The sequence below is a fragment of the Loxodonta africana genome, chromosome 25, assembly GCF_030014295.1.
Source record: "Loxodonta africana isolate mLoxAfr1 chromosome 25, mLoxAfr1.hap2, whole genome shotgun sequence".
NCBI classification, from domain to species: domain Eukaryota; kingdom Metazoa; phylum Chordata; class Mammalia; order Proboscidea; family Elephantidae; genus Loxodonta; species Loxodonta africana.
In genome coordinates this window covers 43385701-43400525 of record NC_087366.1, presented here as the reverse complement: position 1 = coordinate 43400525, position 14825 = coordinate 43385701, and the positions used below count along the sequence as shown (strand labels likewise).

Below are 14825 nucleotides of genomic sequence, written 5' to 3'. Positions count from 1 at the left end.
GAGACAGTATGTGTGAAAGACTTTTGAAAACTGTCAGTCAGCTGTGTAAATGTAATGTAAGGTATTGATTATCTTAAAAATCAATCTAAGGACATTAATACCCATTTGATAAGAGTGTATATCACTATAAAGTTAGGCACACCAATGTCACTGCCATATTCCAGACAGATTCATGCTCTCCCTCTGGCCCGAAGAGCTAACGAATTCCTAGCACAAATTCTCAGGGCACTAATGCGAGTAAATCCTACTCTAGTTGTTATTCTGACCATTATATGCTCCTGTGGCAAAGACACATCCACCTTCGTCGATAGATGCGGCAGTCAGTTCAACGTTGAAGCCGTGAGGGTCTAAAATCTGGTATATTTGGAGGCCAGTCTCCAGTTCCCACACCTGTAAGAAAGAACAAAAACAATAACAAAAAATCAAGTAATCCATTTATCCTTCAATTCCTGTGAAAACTTTACAGTACTCAAAACTGCCTCAGAATTGGTACTAAGCACATCTCACATCTGTCCCCACAGTCTGCCCTGAATGTTGGTTTGATCAAAGAGAGTTCTAAGAGATGCCGTGTCATCTAATAGTTGCTATGCTATCCTGGGTATCCTGTTGCCCACTCAGGTTGCTGAGACCTGCAATGCCTCTATTCTGGGCAGCCCCTGGCTATGGAGGAAGTAGTCTATTGCTACTGTAAGCGTGATGAAAGGTTAGCAACAAGATAGAAGTGTGATAATTAAAAGTTACATTCAATCAATCTTGTTTACCCTCATCCTACTTAGCAGTGGTTAACAGCGTAGAATCTGAGAGAATTTCCTAGGGAAAATAGGGTTCCCTGCTCTTTTCAAGGAGTGTCTAATTAGGGACATGGGCCTTGCTCTTTACAGAGAGAGAACAAGATTTCAGAGGACGCCATTTGCGTAATTAGAAAACCTAGAAAATTCATCATTGTCGCTCTTTGGCAACAGAGTAGAGGCTTGAGACCTGCAATCTTTCCATCTGAATGTCTGCCTCTTGATGAATCTGCCATGTTCTTAGACCGTGGCGAATAATAGAACTGAACTGACAACACAGAATGGTTGTACTCTAGGTATCTGGGGGAGGTGGTGAAGCATGTGCAAAGGGCAAGAGGTAGGAAGTACAATTTGCCGGAAGTACAATTTGCCTGAAGTACAACCCCTCTCTGCCAATCAGATATGGAAACTTTCCTAGTATATTACTTTCTTTTTTATTTTTCCCCAGGGAAGATATTTTCCCCTTAAGAGGGCAGTATTGTCTGAAAGCAGGATGGATTTTTAGATTCTGTCTTAGGCATTACCAGAAATAGCTAATTAACTGAACTCAGGCAATATTGGCCTGAGAAAATCTCCAGCAGATAAGCACAGAAGGTGAAAGATTGAGAGATGATGTGAAGGGTCTCCAGAGGAATGCTCTGTACCTCACCACATGTCTTCTTTTGAGAGCATGTACGAGCTAAAAGGATAAGCCCTTGAAGAAAACACCTCCAGCCATGACCACCAGATGGCTTTAGTAGTCATGGTTACGATGTGGTTAGCAAGGGCAAGTCCCTTGGCATCCAGGGAACACAATGATGACTAGCTTAGAGAAATGCAGTGGGAAGGATGAAGATGTCAGATGAAGCTGGGATTGTGTCCCAGCCCTGACACTTACTACTGACGTGATCTGGGACAAGTTGGTGAGTTCTAGTTTCCTTATCTTTAAAATAGGACACTTTATACTGCCTACAGAGAACTCTTGTGAGGATTAAATGAGATAGTGGATTTAAAGCACTTGATACTTATTCAGTACCTATAGGGTTATGGGAAACCCTGGACTGCTAACAGAAAGGTTGGAGGTTTGTGTTCACCCAGAGATGCCTTGCGAAAAAGTCCTGGTGATTTACTTCCAAAAAATCAGCCATTGAAAACCTATGAAGCACAGTTCTCCTCGGACACACATGGGCTCGCCGTGAGTCGTAATTGACTTGATGGCAACTTTTTTAATATGGGTTATAGAATTTTATACGTTTTCCCTTCCTGCCTTCATTTGTTAAAAATTAATTTCACATTCATAGCATTAAAAAAGATAACATTAGTAACAGAGCAGTAGGTTATTGGATAAAAATTAAAATTTAAACTGGGGATTCTGGATGAGAGTTTCAGAGAGTTCCATTAGTTTTGGAATACAATTTATTTCTGTATTTTTTTTCAGTTGCTTAGATTTATAATGAGGCTAGTTTTTCTTCTTTTTAAGGGGGCCTTTCGATCTCAGAATATTCTTTAATTAAATAGATTCTATTGTTCTAAAGGAAACCCTGGTGGTGTAGTGGTTAAGAGCTATGCTGCTAACCAAAAGATCGGCAGTTGGAATCCACCAGGTGCTCAGTGGAAATTCTGTGGAGCTGTTCTACTCTGCCCTGTAGGGTCGCTATGAGTCAGAATCGACTCAATGGCAATGGGTTTGGTTTTTGGTTTATTGTTTTAAAAGAGGGTCTCCCTTCCTTCTTAGAATATATCCTCTTCTCATAGTCCAGTTAAAAAGCAAATTCAAAATATATGCTACTTCTCTATCCTTGATATATTTCCTTTAAAATTCTTATATTGATAATAAAAACTAGATTTATTTATTTAATTGAGCATATTGCTTAATAGCAGACAGAGCTGACTAGAAATGCTTGTTTTTCATGTATTCATGAAAGCTTAAAAATAGCTTTAATGTAGGATCGTATCACGTGTGCTCCTTCATTGACTTAATCCCTGAAAGAAGAGAAAATTCTATTTGCTTTGCCTTTTCTTTCTGAAGAGCCGAGAGGTACTCACCTTAATCATAGATTCTGAGCAGATAGTGAGAACTTGGTGAAAAGTTTTGTTGTAAAGCATGACATTGATTTCTCGTTCATGAGAGTGAGGAATCTGTTTTGTATCTTGTATCATACGAGTCAAGGGATACATGTCTATAACACTCGAGCCTGGAACAGGAGAATCTCATCAATACCTAATATTAGACTTTTTGAATCTCGGAGAATTTTACCCAAACAGTTGCTATGGAAAGAGCTTATCAGTGAGATTAGTAATTCAATGTCTAGGAAATGTAATGAGGTAAAAATACATTCATTTCCTCTAAAGCACTGTTGACAAATAGAGCAAATGTGTTCAACCAGAAAAAAAGTGTTCATTTTGGGCGTCATTAATTTTTAAGAGCAGACCATTTAGACTTCATTGATAGGCCCTTTTTTTCTGAGCCCCATTTGCCTATTTTTTATGCTTCATTTTCCCCCCTTTCTATTCTTGATTGTGTTTGCTGCGTACCTCTCCATCTGGTGCACAGCAGTAATAGTGATGGTCAGCCTCCTGCTGAAGTGAAGCTTCCATTTAGTGGTTGAAATTTATTGCTAGAGAGCTCTTTTCAGCCAACCAATGATGAAGCACTCTGTAAACACGGCCTTATTAAATGTAATGAATTTATTAAATGTAAAGATCACAAACCAGTGCTTACAACATCAATATTTATTAAATAAGATTAATTTCTGAATTACCATAGTGAAATAGATGGAGAGCTGGTATTCTTTACTTGCATTTTTCTAAGGGAGTTTAGCTTTATAGTGACATTGTGTACTGCAAGTATGATGAAGCTCTCAAAATCCACTAAATACACGTTCTGCTTTTGTCAAGTGTCTAGAAATATGAATAAGAAGCTCAAAGCATTCTGTAGTTCAAACAAAAACAAAACTTCTTCCTTATTTTTTTTTTGATGTGGAGATTGAGTTAACAAAGGCAGACTGTTTCTATTGAGTTTTTCCTCCAAAGAAACATCAACGTTAAGAGAAGTTTCAGAAGAAGTCACTAAACACTTTTCTAAGGTGTTTAAATTTTAAGATCAAATCTGTTCGTGTGTAAAGAGGGTCAGAGGTGGCTCATCTGGTAATATTTCTCAGTCTAAATACCATAATGTGGAAATAGAAGGGAATTTGGTAACCAGATAATCAAATTATATTTAGAGCTTTCCGGTAGGTCCTTAAACCTTATAATGACTGCATCTAACTTTCTTCAGAACTGCCATCATGGAAACCAGGTATGCTTGTGAGCAAGTGACAATCCTCTACATTTTTGGCTAGTTACCCTACCACTCTGAAAACAATGTGGTAGCGAGAATGAATGTGGATTCAGGATTCAGAAGTTTTGAGGTCCAATCCCAGTTCTACGTTTCAACAGTGTTTCCTTCTAATAGTCAGTTGGACTGTTTGAGATTCAGTTTTGCCATTATAAACTAGGAAATATAATTCCTACCTCACGTGGTGGTTGTGCAGATCAAATAAGGTATATGAAAGCACTTTGTAAAAGAACTATAGAAATGGTGGTTGTCCTAATAAAAGTAATAATGGCAATGACAGTAACAACAGCATATTCTATAAAGCATTTCCAGAATGTGCTCTTGCTGTCATTTGGGTTTAGAAGACTACCATGTTGCTTCATTTGAATTAAAGCATGGATTAAAGTCTGAGAGATAAGCTTCACGTAATTCAGAAGTTGATGGTTGCAATCAATGTATGCAATTTTAGTGATCAGGTAACACTCAGAGCTCTATATTTTTTGTAAGCTAAACCACTATCAGAATCATATAAAACTGGGAGGAAATCTTGATTTCCTTTTTCTGTTTTTGTCTTGCTAATTGAGTCCTTAGTTACTCTCATGATAAATAGAATGGAAATGCTGAGCCCAGTGATCAAATATGTAAGTTGGGGCACTAAGAGAGAAAATTCGGTTGCAGTCATTAGGATATTATTTTCAGAGGCAGTGATATGGACAGGGCATTGCTGAAAACTACATTTGAGTTCTGATTTACAAGGTGAAAAATTATCAAGCATGAAGTGCTAGTTCGTTCCTAATCCAGAAAAAAAAGAGATTAAAAATAAATTGTATTCTCCACCAGTAGAGATAACACCAACCACTTCTCTGCCTTAATTAATCCCACAGGAACTCAGAGCAGGTGGTTGGTGGAAAAAATGCTTAAGAAATGCATTCTGGGTTAGCGGTCCAGAAGGAGGAAGTACTATGAATATTCATTTTTCTCCTAAAGCCTAATGGTGTGCGTATGAAAACTGTTCAACCTAAATGCCTAGCAGGGTCTCTCCTTTCAATTAAATATGTGTTTCTAAGAGGCCACAAGAAAGGGAGGCAACAAATCTGTTGGTATCAGCACTGGGGACCTGTCATCCAGGACTGGAGCCTCTCTTTCCACTGACGGCTCGAAACAAAGGCAGGTGGGAAAGTCAACACCCTCCTTACTGAGTAACTTGAAGCAGTACTAGGATGCAAAGTTCCAAATTGCCTCGCAGAAGAAAACGGACACTGACTCAGCATGTTGGGGCCTCTGCCCTAAGAGTATCATATTCTTGCTCCAGAGAGTCAAACAGAACTGACTATGGAAAGGAGGTTTGTTCCATACATGTGACAGGTTCAGCCCACCTCTCTTCTTCAACCGAGGCCATGGCTTCCTAGGTTCAAGGACCTACAACACTGATGTATGTTTAGAGAAGTGCAATTACACACTTCATCCACCAAGCCATAGAAAGATACAAAGGAGTGGAATTGAACTGAATATCTACTGGGGTGAATCAGTGCTTGTAAATTCCCCTTCTAGTTTTTTCTTCTAAGCTGTGCTCAAGTGCTAGTTAAAAAAAACAAAAAGGTTAACAATCAAAATAAGAATTTTATTTGCCAGTAATCATGTACACTCACCTGTAACCAGCATGCCGTGATTGGAATCATACACCATAGAATAAATCTGCATGTCTCCTGGTCCCCCCTGGCTGTCATGGAAAACTTGTAGCAGTGAGAGAGTCTGTATATCCCACACTCTGAAAACCTGGGGGAATGAAGCACACAGATCAGCAATGTTTACACTTTTCCCACTCAAAGGTATTTAGGTGAAGCATTTTCAGAGTCTAAAATATGCTCTTATAAACTTGTAGCAAGTAAGATTTAAATGAGGAGAGCTCATTTGCGAAACTCCAATTTGGCTCTCGGTTCACTTATGGTTCACTAACATCAGTGGAGACCAGCAGAGTGCCTTTGCTTAAAGGTATGCTCCTTGGAACTGGGGTTTTCTAACATAGAAGGAAGAAAGAAAATGGTATCTATCACTCTTTAAGATTTTTTTAGGAATAATAAAAGACTGATCATGACTTACAATTTAACTGAAGCCACATTCCTCTCTACTGTGGATCAGAAAACAGGGAGACAACTTATGTTTTAGGTGGAAGGTTTAAAATTGCCCTTTCATGATTCATGACATTGGGAACATCTTAGTGAGGTTTCTAGGAACATGCTCTGATCCCTGCCCAGAGACACGAGATTTTAGAAAGCCGTTTTGCTCAGCCAGTTAGAGAGTGGTGCTAATAATGCCAAGGTCACAGGTTTGATCCCCACAAGGGCCAAGAAAAGACACCGCTTGGAGCCCTGTTGGTTCAGTGATTAAGAGCTCAGCTGCTAACCAAAAGGTTAGCAGTTTGAATCCACCAGCTGCTTGTTGGAAGCCCTACGGGGCAGTTCTATTCTGCCCTACAGGGTCGCTATGAGTCGGAATCAACTCGATGGCAACGTGTTTGGTATAGGCTAGTATTACTCAGAACTTGTACAACTGGAATTTATTTGTTTTGTTCTAGTACAAACGCAAACGTTATCAGTCTCTTATGTCATAGGGTAATGAATGAGAGACAAGTAGGGGAAGAGACAAAAAGTGGAATCTGGGAGTACCATGGAATTCTAACTCTATTAAAATCGTTTCAGATTTTATTGCTTTGGCTAATATAGGTTTATGATTAGCAGTCTTTTCACTGGATGTGAATATACTCTGAATTGCAGTTAGCGAAAGAACAATGGATGAGGCAAAAGAGGATTGGAGTTTTAGTTCTAGTCCATCATTTAAACTCTCGAGTCTCCGTTTTCTCAGTTCTAGAATGGACATAATAATATCAGCCCTCTCTACTTCATTGAATTAAATATGTTTTGAAATCTGAAGTTCTTTATAAAACAAAGCCAAACACATTACTGTCAAATCGATTTTGACTCATAGTGACCCTAAAGGGCAAAGTAAAAATGCCCCATAGAGTTTCCAGTGAGCCTCCCGCAGATTCGAACTGCTGATCTTTGGTTAGCAGCAGAGCTCTGTGCTCTTAATCACTGTGCCAAAGTTCTCTATGGAGTAACTCGATTTGGTGCTTCTTATTTTTCTTCCCCAGTCTTCAATTCTTTGTGTCTTTTGTGTGTTTTCAGGGAAGTGGTGACTGTTGGGCTGGCGAAGGCACCCAGACCTTCATCACCAGTGCTGTACCGATCCTCTAGCTTCTTCTGCTGTCTCCCTCCCTGTATATCCCCTTGGTCCCTGCAATACCAACCTACATACAACTTCAAAAAGCCTCATTCTGTTTCTGGTCTCTGCGCATTCACATTTTCTCTTCCTGTTGTTGCCTTCGTTAGGTGCCTAGGTGCCATCAAGTCGGCTCCAACTCGTGGCCACCTTCTGTGTGACAAAATGAAAAGCTGTCTGGTCCTGCGTCATCTTCATGACTGTTGGTGTATTTGAGTCCACGGTTGTGGCTATTGTGTCAATCCATCTCATTGAGGGTGTCTCCCTCATCCTCACTGGCCTACTCTTCCTACCTATCTTCTGCACATTCTTCTCCATCCAGCTAATGCCTACTCTTTCTTCAAAACTTTCATAAAGAGAATTGAGGGGTTACGGTTCAGATCAGGATAGTGCAATAAGTTTATGTCTTTATGTACATTTTTTTTCCTCCAAATATTGAGAAATGGCAGAGAAAATGTAAAAAACAGAAAATAAAAAGAAATAGCAAGGCTCAAAAGCAAGCTCTGTATCTCTGTAGATCTGCATAGGAGAGAAGTACAAATCTGTGAGTGGGCTCGAGCCAGCCATCTGCGCACTGGGTCTGGAAGTGAGCGTGGCACCAGGAGACCAGCTCCTGCAGGACAGACAGGACCGGTAGCACAGCACCCACACTGCACTATGGCAGAGACAGGAGCAGGTGTCTCTAGTTCAGACAAAGGGACTGAGAAGGAAATCTGTGCTCTATTTTCAGCTGAAGGTACAGCTTTTAGAAAGTGGTAGACTCAGTGAGAGGAGAGGACACACCTTCTGACCAGAAATAAACCAACGCCCCATCTGGCTCAGGGACCAGTCTTATTTCTGGACAGGGCCCAAGGGGCCAGGTGCAAAAGTTGCTAGATAGGGAGCAGTGAGCAGATATACAGGGGCGTGAGGGAAGACCTAAATATTAAAAGGAAACTATAATTTTTAGAAAAGTATAGAGGAGAGTATCTTTATGAAGTTGGGAATTGAAAGGATTTCTCAAATAAGGCCATGAAAGCCTAGATCAGAAAAGGCTGATAAATTTAACTAAATTAAAAACCACTGTTTAACCAAAGCAATAATCCCATAGCCACAAAAGGTTAATAATTAGAATGTCAAGCAACCTATATATCAATCATATGTATAAGGAACAAATTACTCAACAGAAAGATAGACAATGGATTTGAGCAGACAGTTTGCAGAGGAAAAACCTGACAATGCGCACACACACACACACACACACAGCATCATGTTCTTTCTTATGCCATTATAGTGAAAAGATGGTTAACCTCACTAGTAATGGAGACGTCAGTCCCTGGAGAAGGTCATCATGCTTGGTAAAGTACAGGGTCAACAAAAAAGAGGAAGACCCTTAATGAGATGGATTGACACAGTGGATGCAACAATGGGCTCAAGCATAACAACGATTCTGAGGATGGCGCAGGACCTGGCAGTGTTTCCTTCTGTTGTATATGGGGTGGCTATGAGTCAGAACTGACTCGACGGCACCTAACAACATTGATGATTGAACTATGATATTGACTGAACCTTATATAACACTTACGTGCTTGGCAATCCTAAGCACTTTATATATATTAATTCAAGCTCAAAATAACTCTCCGAGATATGACTGTCATAATCATCATCTCCATTTTATTAATGGGAAAACTGAATCACAAAGAGTCACAGAGAAGCTGAGCGACTTGCTCAAGATCAAACAGCTAGTTAGTGACAGAGTCAGTATTCAAGCCTCTTAACCACTGTGCTGAACAATCTCTCCTGAAATGGTTTTTCCCAGCAAGATATCATTTCACGCCTGCCTTACAAGCAAAAAAAAACTTTAAAAACTCACAATGACAAGTGTCCATGAAGGTGTGAAGAACAGGAATTTTCATACACTGCTGGGTGGGATGTAAATTGATACATCCACATGGAAAGCAAGCTGGCAACACCTATTAACGTGGCAATTGCCATTTGTGGTCCGGATTTCACTTCTGGGTACATTCGCTAAAGAAATTCTAGCACAGGTGCACAAGGAGAAACAGACAAGCCTGCTCGTAGCACATTATTTGCAATAAAGGAAAACTAGAAATGACCCAAACGTTCATTGGCCAAGTTGGATAAATAACATGTGATGCATTCATACAACAGTATACTGCACAGCAGTTAAAATAATATGTAACAACCTGGATAAAAAGGAAATTGTGGTAGAATACATTCAGTATAATATTTCTATAGAATATTAAAACATGCAAAATAAAACTAAATATTACTTAGAGATACTTAGTAATGGCAGAAGAACATGGTACTTGTACAAAACTAACAAAAACTCATCTCCTTTGGGAAACTTCCTTTGGCCACACCCTCCAATTTAGATATTCTTCCTCTAGCTCCCACAATACTCTGTCTATATTAATAGCCATTAGCAATTACAATATGATGACTTATTCAGTGGCCTTCTCCACTGAACTGTAACCTTGAGGGAGGAACCATGTCTTCTTTGACTCTCTTTTCCTAGTGTCTTATGCATTTTGCTTTGGCTGACTGGTTAGTTGGTTTTGGTCTGTTTGCTTGCCTGCTTATTCCCTGTCTTGGTCCAAAAGGAATTTACAGTGGTGTGGCACAGGGTAGACACTTAATATATTTTTTAATTGAATAAATCAGTTAGTAAATGGGATATCTTCAAAACACATAATCAATTTACTTTATTCTTAACCAAGCCCATTTATGTCAAATCTGACTCATAGTGACCCTATAGGACAGAATAGAACTGCCCCACAGGGTTTCCAAGAAGCGGCTGGTGGATTTGAACTGCTGACCTTTTGGTTAGCAGCTGAGCTCTTAACCACGGTGCCACTAGGGCTCCACTATATTCTTAGGTGGTAATAGTATGTTAGCTATGTTGGGAGAAATGAGGGTAGTGATAGTAATTACACATTACTGACTCCAGTTCTCTCCTTTCATTCATTCCTTCCAGGGGTTCACTGTTTTCCTACGGTGGGTATTAGTGCTTCAAAGCTTCAGAGAACAGAAGTGGAGGCAGAACAGCCCTGAAGAGGCTTAGGAAGAAAGCAAGGGGCAAAACATTTCAGGAGACTGAGTTGGCATAGAGAGACAATCAGAGAGGACAGGTGGCTCCCAGGAAGAATGCCCTGGGGTGGCAGAATGGGATAGTCATAAGTTAGAAAGGAAGTATTACATATGTATATGTAAAACCTAATTACACAAAATATTCACCTTCTAGTAGTAATAAAAATGATAATGATGATATTCAAATGAACTGGGAATACAGAAATTAGGTGAAAGTTTTTTTTTTTTTTTTAAGTATTGGGAAAAATACCCAGCTATATGACTGATTGGAGCCCTGGTGGCACAGTGGTTAAGATGTCAGCTGCTAACCAAAAGGTCAGCAGTTCAAATCTACCAGCCCCTCCTTGGAAACCCTATGGGGCAGTTCTACTCTGTCCTATAGGGTTGCTATGAATTGGAATCAACTCGATGGAAACGGGTTTGGGATTTTTTGTTTTTTCAAATAATTTTTATTGTGCTTTAAGTGAAAGTTTACAAATCAAGTCAGTCTCTCACATATAAACTTATATACACCTTACTAGATACTCCCACTTACTCTCCACCTAATGAGTCAGCCCGCTCCCTCCTTCCAGTCTCTTATGACCGTTTTGCCAGTTTCTAACCCCCTCTACCCTCCCATCTCCCCTCCAGACAGGAGATGCCAACATAGTCTCAAGGGTCCACTTGATGCAAGTAGCTCACTCCTCATAAGCATCTCTCTCCAACCCATTGTCCAGTCCAATCCATGTCTGCTGAGTTGGCTTTGGGAATGGTTCCCATCCTGGGCCAACAGAAGGTTTGGGGACCATGACTGCTGGGATTCTTCTAGTCTTAGACCATTAAGTCTGGTCTTTTTATGAGAGTTTGGGCTCTGCATCCCACTGTTCTCCTGCTCCCTCAGGGGTTCTCTGTTGTGCTCCCTGTCAGGGCAGTCATTGGTTGTGGCCGGGCACCATCTAGTTCTTCTGGTCTCAGGATGATGTAGTTCGTGTGGCCCTTTCTGTCTCTTGGGCTCATAATTACCTTGTGACCTCGGTGTTCTTCATTCTCCTTTGATCCAGGTGGGTTGAGACCAATTGATGCATCTTAGATGGCCGCTTGTTAGCATTTAAGACCCCAGACACCACACTTCAAAGTCAGATGCAGAATGTTTTCTTAATAGAATTTATTTTGCCAATTGACTTAGATGTCCCCTGAAGCCATAGTCCCCAAACCCCTGTCCTTGCTCCGCTGACCTTCAAAGTATTCAGTTTATTCAGGAAACTTCTTTGCTTTTGGTCCAGTCCAGTTGTGCTGACCTCCCCTGTATTGAGTGTTGTCCTTCCCTTCACCTAAAGTAGTTCTTATCTACTATCTAATCAGTAAATAACCCTCTCCCACCCTCCCTCCCTCCCCCCTCTCGTAACCACAAAAGAATGTGCTCTTCTCAGTTTAAACTATTTCTCAAGATCTTATAACAGTGGTCTTATACAATATTTGTCCTTTTGCCTCTGACTAATTTCACTCAGCATAATGCCTTCCAAGTTCCTCCATGTCATGAAATGTTTCACAGATTCATCACTGTTCTTTATCGATGCGTAGTATTCCATTGTGTGAATATACCAGAATTTATCCATTCGTCCATTGATGGACACCTTGGTTGTTTCTAGCTTTTTGCTATTGTAAACAGTGCTGCAATAAACATGGATGTGCATATATCTGTTGATGTAAAGGCTCTTATTTCTCTAGGATATATTCTGAGGAGTGAGATTTCTGGGTCATATGGTAGTTCTATTTCCAGCTTTTTAAGGAAATGCCGGATTGATTTCCAAAGTGGTTGTACCATTTTACATTCCCACCAGCAGCGTATAAGTGTTCCAATCTCTCCACAGCCTCTCCAACATTTATTATTTTGTGTTTTTTGGATTAATGCCAGCCTTGTTGGAGTGAGATGGAATCTCATCGTAGTTTTAATTTGCAATTCTCTAATGGCTAATGATTGACAGCATTTTTTCATGTATCTCTTAGCCATCTGAATATCTTTTTTAGTGAAGTGCGTGTTCATATCCTTTGCCCAATTTTTAATTGGGTTGTTTGTCTTTTTGTGGTTGAGTTTTAACAGAATCATATAGATTTTAGAGATCAGGTGCTGGTCGGAGATGTCATAGCTGAAAAATTTTTCCCAGTCTGTAGGTGGTCTTTTTACTCTTTTGGTGAAGTCTTTAGATGAGCATAGGTGTTTGATTTTTAGGTGCTCCCAGTTATCTGGTTTCTCTTCATCATTTTTAGTAATGTTTTGTATTCTGTTTTTGCCTTGTATGAGGGCTCCTAACGTTGTCCCTGTTTTTTCTTCCATGATCTTTATCGTTTTAGTCTTTACGTTTAGGTCTTTGATCCACTTGGAGTCAGTTTTTGTGCATGGTGTGAGGTATGGGTCCTGTTTCTTTTGTTTGCAGATGGATATCCAGTTATGCCAGCACCATTTGTTAAAAAGACTATCTTTTCCCCAATTAACTGACACTGGGCCTTTGTCAAATATCAGCTGCTCATATGTGGATGGATTTATATCTGGGTTCTCAATTCTGCTCCATTGGTCTATGTGCCTGTTATTATACCAGTACCAGGCTGTTTTGGCTACTGTAGCTGTATAATATGTTCTAAAATCAGGTAGAGTGAGGCCTCCCACGTTGTTCTTCTTTTTCAGTAATGCTTTACTTATCTGGAGCTTCTTTCCCTTCCATATGAAGTTGGTGATTTGTTTCTCCATCACATTAAAAAATATCTTTGGGATTTGGATCAGAAGTGCATTGTATATATAGATGGCTTTTAGTAGAATAGACATTTTTACTGTGTTAAGGTTTAGGGTTTTGAGAGGCAGAGTAAGGAGTCCTGGTGGCTCAATGGTTAAGCACTCCGCTGCTAACCAAAAGGTTCATGGTTTGAACGCAATGGCTCCACAAGAGAAAAGACATGGCAATTTGCTCCTGTAAAGATTAAAAAAAGCAAAAACAAAAACCAAACCCATTACCATGGAGTTGATTCCAACTCATAGCAACCCTAGAGGACAGAGAAGAACTCCCCCACAGGGTTTCCAAGGAGACACTGATGGATTCGAACTGCTAACCTTTTTGGTTAGCAGCTGAGCGCTTAACCACTGTGCCACCAGGGCTCTCCTGCAGAGATTACAGCCTAGGAAACCCTATAGGGCAGTTCTGTTCTGTTCTATAGGGTCACTATGAGTCAGAATTGACTCAATGCCACACAACAACAGTGTCAGAGTATCCGACCATTAGGAATAGGTCTCAAAACCAAACCAGACCAAACCCAGTGCCATCAAGTTGATTATGACTCATAGCGACCCTATAGGACAGAGTAGAGCTGCCCCATAGAGTTTCCAAGGAGCTACGCCACTTGGGTTTCCGGAATTGGTCTCAGACACATAAAAAAGGGATGCATCCAGGTGTAAAAAGGATGCAACACTAACATACAAAATTCATTCATACATGAAATAATTATGGAACTCTGGGCTAGGTATAGAGTTGCCATGAGTCGGAATTGCCTCGACAGCAAAGGGTTTGGTTTTATTTTTTTGGGTTAGGTGCTACAGAATCAAGTCTAATGGAAGCGCTGTTACTATTTGTTAATCGATCTTAGTTTGTGGTAGTTTAGACAGGGGAGTAGGTGCCTCTGGGTGCACTTGAACCTCCAACATTTTGGTTCGCAGCCCAGAGAGTTAATGGTTTACACCACCCAGGGACTCCAATTATAATGCATTGTAAGAAATATTCTAATGGATGTCTGAATATAGTGCCATGATGAAAACTGCTTCTGAAGAAATCTTGAAAATTGCGGTGTCATTTAGAGAGTGAGGGACGTGGGAATTCACTGTTTTCTGATTTATCAAGGGAAGCTGTCAAGACCTGCCTTCCTAATTTTACTTAGTGGCTACAAGAGGTTAATAAGATTTTAGTCCCCAAATGAATCAAATTAGGGTCAGTTATCTGATTGTATACTGGCAGAGCCTGAAGATATATAAGGTTATGGATCCCTTTGGAGATTCAATGCAGTACTGTATACCAATGGTAGCTATGAAAACTGGGGTGCATAATAATAGCACACTGAAAATGGTACATAGGTAACATTATTTGTGTAGTGAATTAAATGAATTTATTAAGTTCTTCTTACAAGTAACTTCAGAAGAAAAAGACTTTTTTTTTTTTTAGCAATAAGAAACTGTTAAAGAATTTTATTATCTTGTTCTCACATTTTTCCTGTGTGCTAAGTGGCAAATAGAAAATAAAATGAAGATATCCAGTATGTCTTTTTAAAATTAGCTTTTTAATTACCAGGTTGTTACTTGTATTTAGTTAAAAAAAAAAAAAAAATCAAGCAGTACAAAAACTAAAGACCTCCTT

General features: G+C 39.8%; 1 protein-coding gene across 1 annotated transcript in view; it reads right to left on the bottom strand.

Moving 5' to 3' along the window:
• The window catches only part of WDR64 (WD repeat domain 64), a 156033-nt gene that overhangs the window by 65835 nt on the left and 75373 nt on the right, over positions 1-14825 (bottom strand). The window contains exons 11-13 of the mRNA XM_023549317.2: positions 5733-5859; positions 2814-2962; positions 267-390 (exon numbers count right to left, since the gene is read on the bottom strand). Of these exons, the coding sequence (XP_023405085.2) occupies positions 267-390; positions 2814-2962; positions 5733-5859 (400 nt within the window). The remainder of the gene's footprint in view (positions 1-266; positions 391-2813; positions 2963-5732; positions 5860-14825) is intronic.